Genomic DNA, 20,469 nt, shown 5'->3' on the forward strand with positions numbered 1-20,469 from the left:
GCAACCAACAATGTATTTATTTTAGGAATGTATTACTTTGTTGTTTGGTATATATATTAAAAATGATCAAAGTATTTAAATAATCTTGAGGTGTCATTGATTAAATTAATTAAGTTAATGAGAATATCATATAAATATATTTCTGTTACAACTCCTCTGGTAGGTAGTATATTTACAATAGGCTATACCATTATCTTATTCTCATCTTAGCACATATCCCCAATTTCTTGCATTGAAAATTTTAAAACTTAAAACAAATTTTTATAGGTGTACAGCAAACTTATTTAGCAACAAAACCTTATTGTACTAATATGTGAATATTTACTTTTTTAATCTCAATTAATGTGATGACTTTATACGTTTTGCTGCAGAACTACTGTTATTTTGGATTAAGACCTACTGCAGTGGACTTCTTACAGTGTTAGCTGAAAAATTCCTTTTTTTTTTAATTATTATTAATCAGATCTGGCTCTCTTGAGTTTCCTGAAAGGTAGATAAACATGGATATCACTAGAAAAGTATCTTTTTTGAAAACACAGAAGCATTTTAGAATCTATATGTATCCAATTCTTAACTGAAAGCCCTAATTCTTATTAAGAAGAAATAATCAGGTTTTGGTTAATGAAGCATTTACTTCATAGAAAACTTCTATTCTCCAGAAATGCTGCTAGCTCTTTTGATATTTAACAGGTGTGATGGGGGAATATGAACCAAAGATTGAAGTGCGTTTTCCTGAAACTATACAAGCTGCAAAGGATTCATCTGTAAAACTGGAATGTTTTGCCCTTGGAAAGTAAGGTTTTTGTTTTTGTTTTCCTGGTTGCTTTAAATTTTTTTTATTAAAAAGCTTTTTGTTATTCAAATATTGCTCTAAGGTAAATTACCAAGTAGATTACAAATGCTGGAACTTTCAGTGGAACTTTCTGATTTGAATTTAAACAAACATGTCTAATACTGCGACAATGACCAGGGCTGCAATTGAATATAATCAGGGCTGCAATTCTCCCCTACAGGTGCTGATATTTCCTTTAGTTTAAGCATAATGAGACCCATTTAGACAGCACATTGCAAGGAAAGAAGTGCACTTGTATAAGATGATGGGCAAGTCACTAAACCTTTCACATATCCTTCACTCTGTCTTGTCCTACATCCAGAAATACATTGCCTGGAGTATTTCCTTGCTTAATTAACCAACAATTCTGATAAATAAAAAACCACTGCTTGTTTCCAAAATAAGACTAATTAAAGTCCATTGTTCATACTGGATAATTAGAATTGAGCCCAAGCTTCCCTGATAGTGGAGGCATTTTGTTTCACTCAGATAAGTATTTATTAGGAACAAGTTTGGAATACTTTTAAGCCAGGAAAATACCTACATTTTTGCATGGGATGTCTAGAACACCTCTTTGCTTTTTGGTGGTATACAAATTTCATTTTTGTGCCTATAAACACCAGAAAAAAAAAAAGAGAGAGACAGACTAGACTGTCATTTTCAAATGTTAGTATGCATGTGAGTTACCTGGGGACACGGTTAAATTCATATTCTGACTCTAGAGGTCTGGGGTGATGTTTGATTCCTCCATTTCTAATAAGCTCCCATATATTAGTCACGCTTCTTATAAACAGAACATACTTTGAATAGTAAAAGACTTGACTGACTCAGAGGTAAGTTCGGAGGGCTTACCTCTAAATCCAAGGTCTATTCCTAATGTGGCCATCACATTTAGAAATAGTGACTTAGTGTCAAAATTCTGGAAAACATCCTTAAATGTCTCAGTCATTTTATTAAGTTAAACATACTCAGCAATCCAAATAATGGTGGTCACTAAATCTTAGTTTGTTTTCTATAGATGGAATTTTGCATATCTTTAAATTAAATTTCTCAGAATAGTCATTTCTCATGGATTTAAGAGACCATATTTTATTTTCATACAGTATGGGTCTCATAGCATTTATCAAACAAATAATTATTGATTGATTAAATGATTCCTAAGAAAGTGACAAACAGGGGCTTTACATCAGTTTTTATTATTTGCCTGCCTTTTAAGACATGATGAACTTTCACCATTTTCAGGCTTTTTCAGAAGTTAAGGTTTATAAAAATATTAAATGTCATCAAATTCTTTGATAATTAGATAATTAATTTAAAAAGAAAACCAATAAAAGAGAGTATCTGAAAAGAATATTAATAGCTTATTTAATCATATTTGGCATCAGGAAATATAGATTGCTGAAATTAAAAAACGGTTTTTCACAATAAAATAATTGAAAATGTTGAGGCTATTTCTCAAGAATCTAATGACAATAATTTCATTTGCTAAGCACCTATAACTAAACATTTATGATACAATATACATAATTGTCATAATCTTGCAGGGCAAATTATGTTTTCATTACATATGAGAAACTGAAGCTCAGATTGGAGAAGGAACCTGTTCAATTTTATGTTTCTATTCAGAGGAGGCGAGCAATTCAAACCTAGGCCCACCTGATTTTAAATTCTGAATTTAGGAACTTCTAAGTAAATGGTAAGATAACTGCTTTTGAAATCCTGGGAGACAGATTCAATTTCCAATTTTCTCAAGAGTTATTTGATTGTTAGCAAACATGCTTATAATCTCTATGAATTACCATATTTTCATCCAAAAGGAGTTATGATGTATGTTTGTTGTGAGGATTAGAATGGATAATACATGTTAAAACATTAAATCTTGGGCTTGCCATTTATGTAATAAATGCTCACCGAATTATTCTAAAACCAAAATCCAAATTTCATTCTACTTTTTTTTTTTGAGATGGAGTCTTGCTCTGTTGCCCAAGCTGGAGTGCAGTGGTGTGATCTTGGCTCACTGCAAGCTCCGCCTCCTGGGTTCACACCATTCTCCTGCCTCAGCCTCCCAAGTAGCTGGGACTACAGGCACGTGCCATCACGCCCAGCTAATATTTTTATTTTTATTTTTATTTTTGTATTTTTAGTAGAGACGGGGTTTCACCATGTTAGCCAGGATGATCTCAATCTCCTGACCTCGTGATCCGCCCGCCTCAGCCTCCCAAAGTGCTGGGATTACAGGTGTGAGCCACTGCACCGGAGGCATTCTACTTTTATATAAACGATGTTTGAGTTAGTGAGGATGTTCAAAGCAGAGTAGGTATCTCAGAGAGGGTATAAATTCTCATCTTTCCCAGCCCAGTCCTGTTCTCTGTGTCTCAGGATTGATGACAGTGTAAGAAAGGAGCAATTAGGGTCAGTTCTGGAAAAATAAAAAAAAAGAAGAAGAAGAAGGAAAGAAAGAGAGAGAAGAGAGAGAGAAGGAGAGAGAACATGATCAATATAGTCTTTGAACTGCTCACATACCAGTTTTTTAAATTTATTTATTATTATATTCTTTAAACCTACAGAAAAGTTGAAAGAGTAATACACAGACATCATATACTCTACCTGAATTGACCAAGTATAAACCTGTGCTACATTCCCTTTCTCTCTCTCTCTGCCTCTCTCTCTCTTTCTTTCTCCACACACAAATGTATCAGATATGTGATAAGATCTAATTAGGAAAAATGAAGCTTGGGATATATGTGGTATATGGAATAATTTAAAAATAAATAAAGCAGTGTCTTATTTTCCATTAACCCCATGGTGATGGAAATAATCAACACATTATTAAATTGCACAAGGTAAAATTTATAATTTTAAAAACATACAAGAGTCCCTAAATCTTTTTCTTTTTCTTTTTCTTTTTTTTTTGTTTTTTGAGACAGAGTCTAAGTCTGTTGCCCAGACTGGAGTGCAGTGGCACGATCTCGGCTCACGGCAACCTCTGCCTCCAGGGTTCAAGTGATTCTCCTGCCTCAGCCAAGCGAGTAGCTGGGATTACAGGCGCCTGCCACCACACCCAGCTAGTTTTTTTAATTTATAGTAGAGATGGAGTTTCACTGTGTTGGCCAGACTGGTCTCTAACTCCTGACCTCCTCATCCACCTGCCTCGGCCTTCCAAAGTGCTGGGATTACACACGTGAGCCACTGTGCCCGGCTCCTAAACTTTTGACAAAATTTAAACTAGCAATATTTGACCCAGAAAAATTTGAGTTGGAAAATTAATAGTTTAAAAAACTCTCAAAATGTAAAATCTCATGTGTGTATACAAAAGAAACTCCCTGATAAATAAATCATGTTTGTTAAGTTTATGCAGAAAAAAACTGTTGAACATGAAATAATGTTAAATGGGAATAGGAAAATAATAGAAATTACCAAACCATACCTCATAGAAAATTGTCAAGGAAATACTTGATTTAATGGAGTCCACTCCCTAAATTGTTATCTAACAAAATTAATCAATGTTGAGATTATGTTTATTAAAGGAAGTCATTAACATAGAATTGAAATACCTTGGAGTAAAAATGGAAAGTCTGAAGCATCTATTGGGTCGAAGTGGCAGTGTTAAAATGCCCTGTATAACAATCTTACATTTGGTGTAATTGGAGTGCAGATACATTTCTCATTTCTTCGAAGCAACAAAATGTATGTGAAAATACTTTGACTACTTTGGAAAACTGACAAATGTGAGCTACTACCAAAAAGAGTTTTATATATGCTTGCCAACAGTTTTCAGAAAACAAATTAGATTATCTTTAACACATTGCAAACATGCTGAAAATGCCTTTTAGTCCATTATAAAGTACAGTATTTACCAAATGCCATATTGTCTTCTAAATATATAAAATTAACAAACATAAAAAGCAACACACTAGATTATGTTACAGGTATAATTAATCTGAAAATAGAAACAGTCAAACGTCTTATCTTCAAAATTAAAAATCTACATTTGTAAGTTTGTTGCCAAGTCTATTGAGTGTTTATTATAAATCATACTCTCTAACATCTCTTCATAAAAATATTGCTGTGCAGCATTTGGTTTGTCATTTTTTTCCCCAAATATGGGGACTTCTTTTTACTAATCCATCTAAATCTTCCTGTCTACTTTGTGAGATACTTTACTCTTTTGTAAGATGTTCCATAACCTCAAAACTGAGAAAAGCTAGTTGACTTGAGGAATAAAATCAAATATTTTTTTCTGATTATATTGCTAATTATTGACTGCTATTTAAGCTATAGACTACACATTTATTAAACTAAGATGTATATATTTTAATAGATGGGGGAAAGAGAGAGAGAAGAGGGAGGAAGAAAATCAATAGGTGGGTAGAAGGAAAAGGAAATAAAAACATAGAAAGACCAGCTCCAGTGCCAGATCTTATTACATTTTTTATTTTTAGGACATAAGAGAGCTCCTGAAATAAAAAAATTTGCTTTCATTAAATGTTTGTTTAATGTACCCCATACATGTGCTCACATAACTAGGAAATATCACCCTCTATCACTGGGAATATTTTTTCTCTTGAGGTTGTAGATTATTTTTGTTGTTTATTTATCTTGTTTTGTTTTCTCTGAACTTTCTGAATCTATGGTTTGGTGTTTGTCGTTATTTTTTATTTTTTATTTATTATTATTATTATTATTATTTGAGACAGAGCCTCGCTCTGTCGCCCAGGCTGGAGTGCAGTGGCGCGATCCCCGCTCACTGCAAACTCCGCCGCCTCCTGGGTTCACGCCATTCTCCTGCCTCAGCCTCCCTAGAAGCTGGGACTACAGGCGCCGGCCACCACGCCCGGCTAATTTTTTTTGTATTTTTAGTAGAGACAGGGATTTCACCGCGTTCACCAGGATGGTTTCGATCTCCTGACCTCATGATCTGCCCGCCTCAGCCTCCCAAAGTGCTGGGATTACAGGCGTGAGCCACCTCGCCCGGCCTGCTGTTTGTCATTATTTCTGAAAACTATTCAGGCATGATTATTTTAAACATTTATTTGTTTGCTTTTTTCTCCTTTTAGTATTTCTTTTACATTATCTTTTATGCCATTTGTAATCTCCCTTCTGTCCAAGTTCTTAATCTTTTAAAAATTTTTAATTATTTTTATCTTTGCATTTCAATTTGGGAAGTTCTATTGGTATTGCTTGTCATTCATTTACTTCCCCCTTAGCTATGTTCAGTCCACTGGTGAGCCCATCAAAGGCATCCCTCATTTGTATTATTACATATTTTATTTCCAGCATTTCCTTTTGATCCTTTCTTAGAGTTTTCTTCTCTGTGCTTACATTATCCATTTGTTCTTATATGCTGTTCACTTTTTAATTATAGACCTTGATATATTAATTATAGTAATTTAAAATTACTGTCTGATAATAACTAGTTCAATTTTAAATCCTCAGCCTGATAGTTCTAAAAGTTTCATTATATTTGAGTCTAGTTATCATGGTGTTTTGTCTCTTCAGACTGTTTTTTAGCATGCTTTGTACTTTTTTATTTGAATCCTGAACATTATTATATCAGATTAAAGGAACTTCAATACCTAAACTTTTAGTGTGAGGTTTTATGTTTTTCTAGTTAGAGTTAGGCTGTAATTTCTGTTGGCTCTAGCTGTGGCATCAGAGGTTAAATTTTAGGTAGTACCTTTGCTTTTATGTCCACTCTTGCCCTTGGGTTTCCCTAGAGACTCTTTCTTAAATAGCATCTAAAGTTTGCAATTATTTCAGCTGTAATTCTCTGCACTGTAATTATATAGGAGCCCTAAATAAGTCCTTGCTTGCTAATTCTATCATCTCAGTTATTTGTGGGTCTGTTTCTATTGGCTGCTTTTTCTCCTAGTTACAGTTCTCATTTCTCTGCTTGTTTGAATATGTAGTAATTTAAGATGAATAGTAGACATCATAAATGTCATGTTGTTGAATGCTAACTTGTGGTGTACTTATTAAAAATCTTTTTGAACTTTATTTTGATAGGCAGTTGTTACACTACTGTGAATCCTCGGGTTTTCTGTGGTTATTAAGGCTAGTTTACTACTAAGATGAAATCCCCAACTGAATGCTTCAAATGTTCACCAAGTTTTTCTTCTCTGGCATAGTGGAGCTCTAATGTCTTCCAGGCCTATTTGAGCTCTGAAAACTATTCTTTGCCCAGCCTCATGCAACACGCCTATGCAGATCTTCAGAGCACATTATTTAAGTAATGCCATTCTTTCTAATACTATGCTCTGCAATTCCAGCCACTTCAGCCTCTCCAAATCCGATCTTTGTCTTCTCAGCTCAGTGACACAGTACTTTACTACGTATGTCTCCCCTACCTACTCCCTGATCTGGATGGAAAGTGTCTCTACACAGAAAACAAGGGCTACCAAAACCTTATTTCATTTATTCCCCTCTTTCAGGATCATACTTTTGTGTTGCCAATTGTTCAAGTTCCAGCAAGAGGTTTTTTGTTTGTTTGTTCATTTCATATATTTGTCTAGTTTTTCACTGTTTTTGAAATACTAATTATGAAGGTAAATACAGTGAGGCTTAGATAAATTAAGTGACTTAACCAATATAAGTTGCATATCTGGGATTCAAATCTACATCTCATAGATTCTGACTCCAAAACTCATGCTTATAACCCTTTCATATTTGTATTGAATTCACTTCTAAGTGTCTGACTTACTTAATCCTCCATGGGCAGATGTAATATGACCCTCAATTATCTAAATATTTTGCTAGAAAAAGGCTTGAAAAAATTCAGCAAAATGTTAAAAAATGCTTTATCTGGGGAAAGGAATTATAGCTATATTTCCCATTTATATTATCCATAATAACTAATATTCCAGCAACAAGTAAGTTTTAATTTTACATATTAAAAATAACTAAAATTCAAAAGATAAGCTTGTAAAAAATTCAAGCTGTGTTTTAATGAGAAGAAAAAAGTGTTTCCAAAAACACATCAAAAATCAGGGTTATACACCTTATTGTTATATAGGTGATGATGGCAATGTACACCATTTCTAAAAGTCTGGTATACCTGATTAGGTAGCACTCAGAAAACATAGTTTCAGTCACAGAAACCATCATGCAGACAGGATGTATAAAAAGTGAAGTCTAGAGAAGAATTGATGAAGTGTTTACTCATATAATCTAACAATCTTAAACTACCAAAAGCTAGTGTGAGTACAGAATATTTAAGAAAAAGCTTCAAGTAATTGTCTTAACTTTAATTGCTATGACTTTGGGGATATGTAACTGACTTTCTATATTGGAGTTTCAGAGCTGACATGATCACAGCTTTCAACTCTCAGTTTCGTCTCATTTGTTTAACATGGCAGACTCTTAATTATGAAAGCTGCAAATTAATTGTATAGTGAAATACCCTGAGAAGCTCCTTGTATAGGTACTATGCAAATGTAGTAGGATTGACTGATAAATATGTATGTCTCCTTTGAAAAAAATATGGGCTCTTGCTGGTGAAGAAATTAAACTGATATCCCCCATAACTCTATTCTACTGCTTTTATAAACAACCAAACATATTTTCCTTTTTCTAAAAAAAATCTTAATTTAGTAACTTTTCTGTCAGTATTCTGGAATGTAAATAACATTAGTAGCAGCACTGAATGTTCCTGTGTGTTCTGAAGCCTTCACACAGAGTACTATATTTATGTGTACATGTATATCTTATTTTTTTTCCTAATTTATGAAGCAAAAGATACCCAACTTGGCTATTAATGTCAAGCAGCAAATTTAAGTCTTACCATGATGTTGTTAGGTGTTTCAGAATTTTCAGGTGGCAGAGGAGCTATTTCTTATAATGTTTGCTTTTCATCTTACAAATGTGGACATCATTGCAGATTATACTGCAGAAAGATTTCTCAAGTTACTCAAGATGAAAATAATATTTTTAAATCAAGCTAGGCACACTGAAACTTTTCAGTTCCTTAGCAATTTTTTAGTTTATCATTTTAATCACTCAGGTATCTTAATGATTTTGAAACTGGATATCTAAAAAGTCGTTTACCTTTTGTTTCCCCTCATTGAGTTGAGTAGATAGAGAACAGAATCTCTTCCTAGACATAGTTTACCCCATTCACTCCAGAAATGTATACTGAAACCTAATCTTTAGACTCTTGCTAATGACTTTTTCTAAAACATGATATTATTAATAACTTTTTTTAACATGGCATGGCATTGCCTGGCATAAAATAATAAAGTAAACTCTATAGAACACTCACCTCTGTTGACCATGCTCACAAATCTGAGAACTAAAAAATCTTCAAGCCAATTATTCAGAAATTGAAAGATAACATTAACCCCACCATGCTCTCACAAACACACGTGCACACCCTAGCAATAAATAATTTATTAGTGAATTTATTAGCATTTGAAGGCAAATGTTATGCTGAAAAGTGTGGACTTTACATTCAAATAGAGCAGGATTAAAGTCTTAATTTCACTTATCAATAGCTGGATGACTTTGGTCAGTTTTCTTATGTGTATAAGGAAGGCAAAAATGAGAGAGAGAGAGAGAATAAATAGATATAGCCGAATTTTTTAAGGACTGGAAATACTATTAAGCTCACTTACTAAGATTCCTGACCCATAACAGGCATTAAATAGTAACTACTTTATGAATCCTGGGAATCGTCAAAGTTACTTTGACTGAGGAGGTAAAAAGGAACACATATGAAGGAGCGAAATGGTTTCTGTGTTATATTTTTGTGTTAAGGGACTTCCCTAGAAGAATAGATTTATTATTTTTAATTCTGTTCAGTCTTTCTAAGGATTACTGACATTTCCTCTCTCACTCATTTGACAAATTGAGCACCAATTATTCATTCACTTAGCAAATATGTATTGAATACCTCATTCAATCATTAATTCCTTCATTTCTTCATTTAGGTAGTCAGTCAGGGGACAGACACCTGGCCCTGGGAGACAAAAAAGATTATATAAAGGTCCGGGGAGGTTGCAGGCTAATGAAAATAAGATTGATGTAACAATGTGCGATTACACATTTCTCTTGGGATCAGCTCATTCCTTCCAGCCTTTCAGTGAAGGAAGAGTCAAGGATCCTCACTTTGGGAACTTTACTGATTATCTTTTTCCCACGCTGCCCTTTATCAAATAGAGACTGGAGAGGGTCACTGTCATTTCTTTAGCAGAGCTAATTTTAAGCTATTACTTAAAGGCTTCTCGTATTTCTACTAAATGGAAAATTATTTCTTCTTTTTTTCCCTTTTGTTCATAAATACATTTTTTAACGAATGGATTTTAAATAATAGTTTTACAACAGAAATATTGAACAGATAGTATAGAGAGGTCCAATATAACCCCCCACACAATTTCCCTTATTACTCACATCTTACATTATTATGATGCGTTTGTTACAATTAACCAGCCAATACTGATGTCTGATTATTATAAAGTCCATATTTTATTCAAATGTCTTTGGTATTTATGCCCTTCTATTCCAAGATTCCATCCAGAGTACCACATTACATCAAGTTTTCTTGTCTCATTAGTCTCCTCTTGTCTGTAGCAGTATCTCAGACATGTCTGGTGTTTGATGTCCTTGACAGTTTTGAGGAGTGGTGGTCGGTTTATTGTGGACTGCCCTTCTGTTAGAATATGCCTATATTTGTCATAATTAGACTGGGGTTACAAGTTTTGGAGAGGAAATATAAAGGTAAGGAACAATTTTCATTACATATCAAGGTTAACTTTATCAAAATGATTTATGACAGATGATGCTGGCCTTGATTACCTGGCTGAAATACTTTTTATCAGGGTTCTCCACTATAAAATTACTCTTTTCTCCCACTCCATACTGACTCTTTGGAAATGGGTGACTATGTGTAGTCCACACTTGATGAATAGAGTCTTGTGCTTCACCTTTTGCAGAATAATGAACCTACAGAATTCTTTTACCTGTGAAATGTGTCGCTTCTTCATTTATTAATATTTAGTAATTTACTTACATCAGTACTGACTCACATATAATTATTTTAGACTTTGAATTATAATTCTATGCTACTTTGTTTATTTTGCTGCTCAGCTTGTTTTAGCTTTTGCCATTGGGAGCCTTTTAAGTTGGATCTTGTGCCTTTTGTTATGCACTCATCAATGTATGGGGTGTTGTGTGTGTGTGCCTGTTAGCACTTTCTTATTTACTGACATTAAAGATGTTCCAGGTTCATCTTGTATATTTCATGCCCTAGTCATAGCAGCAGTCATGTCTCCAAGGATAGGATTCCTGGTTCTTTTTATTGAAGAATGACATTAGAAACAAATATCTGGGTACTAGGTGTGCTTGTTGCTACTAGAGTGTCATTTATTTAGGCGCTGTCAGATGACAGAGGAAAGAAATATGTGTGTATATACTACTTATTATATAGATATATCTATAAGTATTTCTATATACAGCTATTGGTATTATGTTAAGTTAAACATAAGATCTTGCTGTTGTCTCCAACTCTAATCCATTACTACATGGACCACTCTGCTCTCCTCCACTTACTGATCAGTAAATTTCCACTCCATACAGTGCTGTCCCATTAGATTAGAAAAGATATAGATTATATCTATAATAGCAATAGATTAGAATTTTTATTTCTGTTAATCTACACCAGCGTCTGATATTGTGTGGGGTTTTGTTTTGTTTTGTCTTTTTAGCCATTCTAACAGGTGTATAGTGGTATTTGCTTGTTGTTTTAATTGGTAATTCTCTAATGGCAAAAGATGTGAACATCTTTTAATGTGATTATTTGCTATCTATTTATCTTCTTTGGTAAGTTGTCTGCTTACATCTTTGCTACATTTTTAATTGGTATGTTTATTTTCTTATTGTTGAGCTTTAAGAATTCTTTGCATATTTTGAGCATAAGCCTTTTATCAGATATGTGTTTTGCAAATATTTTCTCCCAGTCTGTGACTTGTCTTTGCGTTTCCTTAACAATGTCAATAACAAACCACAAGGTTTTTATTTTAATGATGTGCAGGTTATCAATTTTTTTTCCAATGAAAAGTATTTTTGGTGTTAAATACAAAAACTCATCACTATATCCAAGGTTACCTAGATACTCTCCTCTGTCATCTTCTAGAGCTATTATAGTTTTATGTTTTGCATTTTCATTGATGGTCCATTTTGCATTAATTTTTGTGAAAGATGTGACCTCTGGGTCTATTCATTTTATAACATATGGACTTCCAATTGTTCCAGTATCTGTTAAAAAGACAAATTTTTCTCTACTGTATTGTGTTTGCTAGTTTGTCAAAGATATGCTGACTATATTTGTACAAGTGAATTACTGTGCTCTCTTTTGTTCCATTGCTGTCTATTACTTTGCCATTATCACATCACCTCAATTACTGTAGCTTTACAGGAAATCCTGAAGTCAGGTAATGTCAGTACTCCAACTTTATTCTTCTTCTTCAGCATTGTATTGGCTAATTTGTTTTGTTTTGTTTTGCTTTCCTTGTCTTTCCATATAAACTTTAGAATCATTTTGTCTATATCCATAAAATAGCAGTTGGGGTTTTTATTGGGATTGACTTAAATCTATTGATCAGGTTGGGAAGATGTGACATACTGACAGTGTTGAGACTTTTAATCCATGAACACAGATTATTTCTCCACTTATTTAGATCTCTTTTAATTGATTTTATGAGATTATGTAGTTTTTGGCACATAAATTTTGAAATACTATTTTATATAAACCCTAGAATTTCCTGTTTTAGTGCTAATATAAATGGCATTGTATTTTAATTGTGTAATTCAAATTCCATTTGTTAACTGCTGGTATAAACAAAAATTAACTGACTTTGATATATTAGCATTGTATCTTGTTGCCTTGCTATAATCACATTTTAGTGCTGGAATTATTTTTTTGTAAATTCTTTGGGATTTTTCAATGCTGCCTGGGAACAAGTATTATTTCCTTCTTTTCAATCTGTATACTTTTTTTTTTTTTTTTGCCTTTTCTTGTATTATTGCACCAGCTACAATTTCCAATACAATGATGACAATGAGTGGTAAGAGTAAACGTGTTTGCCTTTTTCCCCCCTATCCAAAATGAAAGCATCCACTTTCTCACCGTTAAGTAGGATACTAGTGCTACATTTTTTGGCAGACATTTTCATCAAATTGAGGAAGTTCCTCTTTATTCCTTGTTTATTGAGAATTTTTATTTTGGGTAAGTGTTGCATTTTTCCAAATGCTTTTTTTGGCACCAATTGATATGATCATGTGATTTTTCTTCTATTCATTAGTGGATTTCATGAATTAATTTTCTAATATTGAACCATCAGTCTTGCATACCCAAAACAAGCCCTACCTTGTTGTGATGCGTAAGTCTTTTTAATTGTTGCTGGACTCAATTTGTTAATATTTGTTGAGGATTTTTACATTTGCATTAATGAAAGATATTGGTCTGTAGTCTTCCTTTCTTGAAATGTCTTTATCTTATTTTGGCATTATGGTAATTTGGCCTCATAGAGTGAATTAAAAAATACTCTCTCTGCTTCCATTTTCTAGAAGAGATTATGTACATGGAGAATAAATTTATGTACATAAAGAAAAAATAGAGGCCAGGCACAGTGGCTCATGGCTGTAATCCCAATACTTTGGGAAGTTGAGGCGGGTGGATTGCCTGAGGTTGGGAGTTCGAGACTAGCCTGACCAATGTGGAGAAACCCCATCTTTACTAAAAATACAAAATTATCCAGATGTGGTGGTGCATGCCTATAATCCCAGCTACTTGGGAGACTGAAGCAGGAGAATCGCTTGAACCTGGGAGGCAGAGGTTTCTGTGAGCCGAGATTGTGCCATTGCACTTCCCACAGGACAAAAACGAGCAGGGGAACCAGAGTTCTAGAAGTGAATTTGAAATGAGAGCCCTGAGGGCAGGCAAAGAAACAAGCAAGAAGACCAGGAAGAGTTACATCCTTTGCTTAAAACAAAACAATTACTTAGTTAGGTTTTTATATAAACATAGGTGTGTGTGTATATATAATATATATATATATAATATCTTTACATATAGATGTATGTATATATAAAGTTTGCAAAAGTCATATATACTCATTTGAGAAAATTCTGAAAATATAGGCAAGAAAAAAAGAGGAAAATAAAGTCCTTTTTATACTTAATTTCTCCTCCAAAGGATAACTACTCTTATTTTGGTATACATATATCCTTCCCATCTTTACTTTTAACATATTTAGTATAATACACTGCATATTTGTTTGTAATTTTTTTTAATTCTTAAAAATATACCATGAGCATATATGCAGTTCATTAAACAGTCTTCTGCACCCTCATTTGTAATGACAGTAAGATATTTCAATATATGTTTACAGCCAATCTCCTATTGGTGGACATTTAGTTTCCTTCTGTTTTGTTTCCAATTTTTTGTTACCATGAATAATAATGTAATGAATATTCTTGTGGCTATATTTTGCTCATGCTCATGTAAACTTCCTAAGTATATTTTTAGAAAATTAGGATTATTGGTAAAGGTAACACTATGTAAAATACTAAGATTTCTAAATGTCTTGCTAATTTCTCAAGAAAGATTATAGAGGGGCCACTGTCAAAGAGCAGGGACCTGCCCTAAAAGTTGGCCTCTTTTAATCTTAAAGACACACTCCGAATCTAATGTCAAACATCCCTTTCCATACAATTTTTCAAAATTTTTTTTCAAGGAACATAGAGTGGATTGTTACAGTGCTGTTTCCAAAATTAAACTAATTTAAAGACTCTTAAAAATCATCCAAGAATATATATATATATTTAAGAATAAATATATATATATATTTATTTATTTATTTCTGGAAGCAACTCTTCATCCTTTTCATCGCAGTCTATCACCACCTCTCTCAGTAGACCCGCAGTTCTTACTTTTTAGTAACTGGCAGTTTACAGTTATAGTTACAGGATTTCAAAGCTAAGTTGGAACTGAGCTCAGGGAAAATAATAAGTTGTTTGTTTCCTATTTTCCAGCTGACCTTGGAGCCCATCTCTAAGCTTTTACTGAAATTTGGAGGCATCTCAATATGTTTAAAAAAGATAATCTCTGTGATTTCACCTTTTGCCTCTTATACAAAAAAAAAAAAAAAATGTCTATTGACTGGTTGCAAATACATTAGTTCATTAGGTGAAGAATACATTGCTAAGCACATGTTATACATCCTAATAAGGTTTGCTTTCATTTTGTACCTGATTAATTCATACAGGGGCAGCAAAGCATGGTGATTTAGAGCTCAGTATCTGCAGAAAGACAGACTTTGGTTCAAATCCTTTTTTTTTAAAATTTACTGTATGATGTTGGGCATATTACCCAAACTATCCTAGTCCCAATTTGTTCATCCACAAAATGTTAACAATTGTAATCATATGTTTGATAGTACTGTTGCATGAAATAAAGAAAATACTATGTTAGCATAATATATGTATGTAATATATGTTACATACATAACATAACATACATATGTTAGCATGCTAACATAAAATATGTGCTCAATACATGTTAAATAATGATAAAATGATAAACGATTAATGTGCCATTTTCAGTGTCTCTTTTACTTCTTCTATGAAAATTTAGGATCCCAAACTGAGACAAGATCAAACTGAATAAATTTGAGGTAACCAAATTATCATTTTCTCTCCCAGGAGCAGCAGAGGCATTTATCTAGGCTTAGTATTATTTATCAATAAAAAATTATGGACAAGCTGTTAACAAACTGCTAAGTGCAGTATCATCTTCAGCTGTATCACATCTTGAAATAGTGGGCTTCAATTCATGTTTCATGTGCAGATTAGTATTCATATTACTTACATTAAAAGGAGTAGAAATTGGTAATGAAATTATTAGAGAATCTTTGGACAATGGTCCCCGCATGTCTCTGTTCATAATCTTGGCATTAAGGCAATTTACTAAGCCTTATTTATGCTTCAAACATTGTATTTTAGAACATACTCTCATGAATATTTCCTCATTTGCTCTTCCTGTGTACTCATTCTTATTTCTAGTAAATGTAAAGAGAACACTGAGGCTCAGAGGGGTTAGGTAACTTGCATTCAGTTCTATAAAATTTGCCTGTGTTCCTTTATTTTTTTTTCCAACTGCAGGTGCCATTCTGTTACCAGTGCTATTATAAACAAACCATTTGTGGCTTTTCAAAGATGACCTCCCCAAGGGAAAACTGATATAGGCATCATCTTATTCCCATTGGGTTGCCATCACAAAATACTATAGACTTGTAAACAACAGGAATTGGCTTGTAAACAACTGAAATTTGTTGCTCACAGGTTCTAGAGCCTGGGAAGTCCATGATCAAGGCAACAGCAGACTTGGTGTTTGGTGAGATGTCTGGTGAGGGCTGATCTCTGGCTCATCTAGCTGTGTCCTCACATGGTGGAAGGGAAAAACAAGCTCCCTCTAATCTATTTTATAAGAATACTAATCCCATTATGAAGGCTCTAGCTTTATGTCATAGTCCCACCTCCTAATACTATCACCTTAGGGGTTAGGTTTCCAACCTATGAATTTTGGGAGGACATAAACATTCATTTCATAGTAGGAACTGACCGCAAGGACAGAATCATGACTCCATTTACACCACTCGGAGTAAAATAAAAATGTTTTCTCTTTTTCCGTAACAGTGAGATTGCTTTTCTACAGAACTCATGAATTTATCCATATTGTATTCCCATAGGACAATCTTATATTCCAAGCTCTTTGTATGAATATTTCAAATTGGGGAAATGAAAGCAGCTCGCTGAAAATGTAACAAAGGCATTCTTTGCTGGTTTTGTTATTCTGCTTCACTCTCTTCGATTAAAACTGGCCCACTGACGGGATTTCCTGAAATGAGGTTCAAGTTGATAATCCCAAATACAAGCATTTTAAGAAACTCGTTCTCTGTACCAGTCTTTAGTTAAAAACTTAGTATGGCCTGGATTTAAGCTGTAGATAATGAGGTTTAAGAAATCCAGGGGAGAAATACAAGCTTTCTCAAATATCACTAGTAATAAAAATTCTATTTATGGGCTAAAGGTATAGAATTGAAGCACAGTTCCTACTAGTGTGTGGAGAGCTTTAATTTGACTTCGAAATCAGGATGAACTAGGCCAGATGGTTAAGAAATGTATTCTCTGTCTTCAGATAAAATTAATGGGATGCTCCCTTTGTAAAAGCATACTGACATGACAGGATGAAGTAAAAGTCCATATTTATGACAAAGTGTATTTAAGAAGCACAAAACCACAGTGGAGGAAAAAAAGAAAGAAAAACTTTGCTTCTATCATCTAGTAGTATTTCACAATTGTGAAGAATCACATTTCAGGCAACCTTCATTTAGAAAATAGAAACAAAATAAGAAAAGGCTTTTGCAATGCTCCTTTTGAACTACAAGGTTCATGAATCCCTCATCTATGGTCTGAGAAATCTTTGGATAAGAGAATTCCTTCATATTAGTTTTCTTTATTGAGATTTGCATCCAAGCTCAATTTCTGTAAAAAGAGAGAGGAGAGGAGTGTAGAATTGGAGTTTAAAGGGAAATGTTACCAGAAATGACTGATCTCTGTAGTTAAAATGATAATAGCACCATTTGTTTTGAATCTGTAACATCAGTTTCAAGAGATTTAACAATAATCTCCATTCTGAAGACCCCTTCAAAGATCCACCTTGCTCCATGGTGTTCTTTATCTGATTAATATATTAACTTTTCATTTTAAAGAGATCATTTATCTTGAAGTAAAATGAACTCTTAGTGAATACTGCATTACTAGTATCAACATGGACAAACTATATAGAGTCTAAAAAGAATACTGAAGCCACAGCAGGAGAAAGAGTCCACTAGTGCTTATAATTTAGTGGGTGGCAACTCAAAGGAATTAGAAGGTAGATAACAATAAATTAGCCTGCTCTGGAACTCTAAGTGGAGGAGAACTGGCAGGTGATAATTTAGTTGAAATTACCTGTCTAAATGTGAGTATCATTCCAGAAAGTTAATTAGCATTGTTAGCAGCTGCAAGCTGGATATTTAGCTCAAATGACATATGGAAGTCATCTGTCACAATGCCTGGTATATAGTAAGTACTCAGTTAATGGTTATTAATATTATTTTAAAATATCTAATTTTCCTACACCGATTTTCTTCTGTTTGGAGTGCACTTTCTAATTGCTTTCTTCCCTAATGAAATGGTAGTAGATGATTAACCACGCTAAAGAAAAAGGTCCTCCACAGCCACGCATCCATGTCTCACCTGAAAGATTCCTGCCCTTGTCATGATGAAATGAACATGACTACTATGATCAAGGTTGTATCTCCATAGCAGCTAGGACATTAAATGGTGAGACGCAGGAAATTTACACACACTCAGTGTGTAATTAATGAAATGTAGCCATTTCGTTAATAGTGTGGAGATCTGATTTCAGTGTATAAATGATTCATAAATTAGTTTATATCAAATGCATGGTCATATGGAGTCCTTAACAGAGGGTGAAAGGCAAATACATGCGAATAAAATTATTGGTTTTGAAATGATTGTAATCACATAATAATCTTAAAATATTTTTATTAATTGAACACTCAAACATATTGTTTAATATGTGCCAGGCAGTGTGATAAGCATGTGACATGAATTACATTAATCCTCACAATAAGCCTATGAATTATGTACTATTACTAATTACCATGCTGTAAATGAGAGGTGTATTAATATATTCTTGCACTGCTATAAAGAAATACCAGGGACTGGGTAATTTATAAAGAAAAGAGTTTGAATTGGTTCACAGTTCTGCAGGCTGTACAGGAAGCATAACAGCCTCTGCTTCTGGGAGGCCTCAGGAAACTTACAATCATGGTAGAAAGTAAAGGGGAAGCAGGCATGTCCTACATGGCTGGAGCAGAAGGAAGAGAGAGAGAGAGGGAAGGTGCTACACACTTTTAAAGAATCATATCTCACAATAACTCACTCACTATTATGAGAACAGCACCAAGGGAATGGTGCTAAACCATTCATGAATGATCCACCCCCATAATCCAACCACCTCCCATCAGACTCCACCTTCAACACTGGGGATTACATTTTAACATGAGATTTGGGCAGGGACATAGATCCAAACCATGTAAAGAAGATTCTTGCTCATAAATGTGCAACAAAATGTAGCTAAGGATGATAGCCACATTTCTCTCTTTACTACATACATAGTATTATACTAGTAAACCTTATTGTAATTGTTATTATTATTTACACAGAATGGTATCTCATGGAAAAATACACTTACATTAAAACATTAAAGCTCCTTACTAAAGTAATTTTGTTTTTCATTGATTCCAGTTTTTCCCACCCACTGTCCATTTAGGATGGCTTCAGAAAAGAGAAATGGTGTCAAATCTGAAGCAGTTTACTTAGTATCTTCATAAGAAATTCTGGGATGAAATGGGAATTGTTCATTAAAATGCATACATATTTTTAAATAACCCATGTTTTGCATTTATTCTTTCTGCCTCTGTACCTTACATTACCAACGATAAGCAAGAAGAACATGGCATTCAGATTTAGCAGTTATATAACTGAGCTGAAAAAAACTCAACATTTAATTAGGAACTGTGAAACTGTATAAACCTGCTTGACTTTTCTCCCATTAAAAATTTTGTTAACACAAACTATTGCCACAAAATTCACTTGATTAGACTTTTCTTATTTAAAAGGTTTTTATCATTATTTTTTGATAATTTGTTTTTTTTGCTGTGAGGATTCTAAAATATCTAGAGTATACACTGTAATATTCAGGAGGAATCCACCATATCACATAAGTCAATCACACAGATAGAAACTAACCTGGCTAGCATTTGAACTGAGTCATTCAGAATCTATTTGTCAGGTCCTTTCTGGATGAATGTAGCAGGAAAATGACTCAAAATGGATTTAAGAAAAAAAGAATATATTGGCTAATTGAAATGTTCAAGAAGGTTTTTGCTTGTTTGTTTTTGGGGGGTGGGCATCAAGCATGACTTGAGTTAGGTATTCTTTCCTCTGTGTTAGCTTTGGATTTCAGAGATGCTTTCTGTATTTGGTGGAAAATTGTTGACTAGAATCTTGGAGTTTATACCTCACTGTCTCAAAAAACCTCAGTGGAGAGATCCTCTTCAAGAGCCATTCTACAAGCAGTCCCTGAACTGAGTCTAATTGTCTCTGGTTGGTTTGTCTTCATCCCGATGTTTGTCTAGTCAAGGTGGCTATGCCCTATGAGCCTCTCATGGCAAGACCTGAATTATATGCTCTCACTTAATGCCAGAGGTGTGGTCAGCCCAACTCAAATGAGATGGGGAGGATTGGGTTCTCTAAGGAAAATAAAAATGCGAGTTAAAAAAAAAAAGGCAAACACATGCCCTCTGCAGATTTAGAATCCAGGACATTAATTCTTGTAAATTTCTTCAAAATTGAACAATATAACTTTTAAAACCCAGTACCATACCCTGAATCTTATAACCTTCCTCTTAATTGAATGGTTTATCAGACTTACAACTCCAAACACAATTGAGGAAGGAAGGAAGGAAGGAAGGAAGGAAGGAAGGAAGGAAGGAAGGAAGGAAGGAAGGAAG

General features: G+C 33.8%; 1 protein-coding gene across 2 annotated transcripts in view; it reads left to right on the forward strand.

The window, feature by feature from the left end:
- Positions 1-20,469, forward strand: part of CNTN6 (contactin 6) — a 342,993-nt gene that overhangs the window by 241,707 nt on the left and 80,817 nt on the right. For both annotated transcript variants that reach the window (XM_011986118.1, XM_011986129.1), the window contains one exon: positions 691-793. In XM_011986118.1, the coding sequence (XP_011841508.1) occupies positions 691-793 (103 nt within the window). The remainder of the gene's footprint in view (positions 1-690; positions 794-20,469) is intronic.

The sequence above is a fragment of the Mandrillus leucophaeus genome, unplaced genomic scaffold (genome assembly GCF_000951045.1).
Source record: "Mandrillus leucophaeus isolate KB7577 unplaced genomic scaffold, Mleu.le_1.0 Scaffold1078, whole genome shotgun sequence".
Lineage (NCBI taxonomy): Eukaryota > Metazoa > Chordata > Mammalia > Primates > Cercopithecidae > Mandrillus > Mandrillus leucophaeus.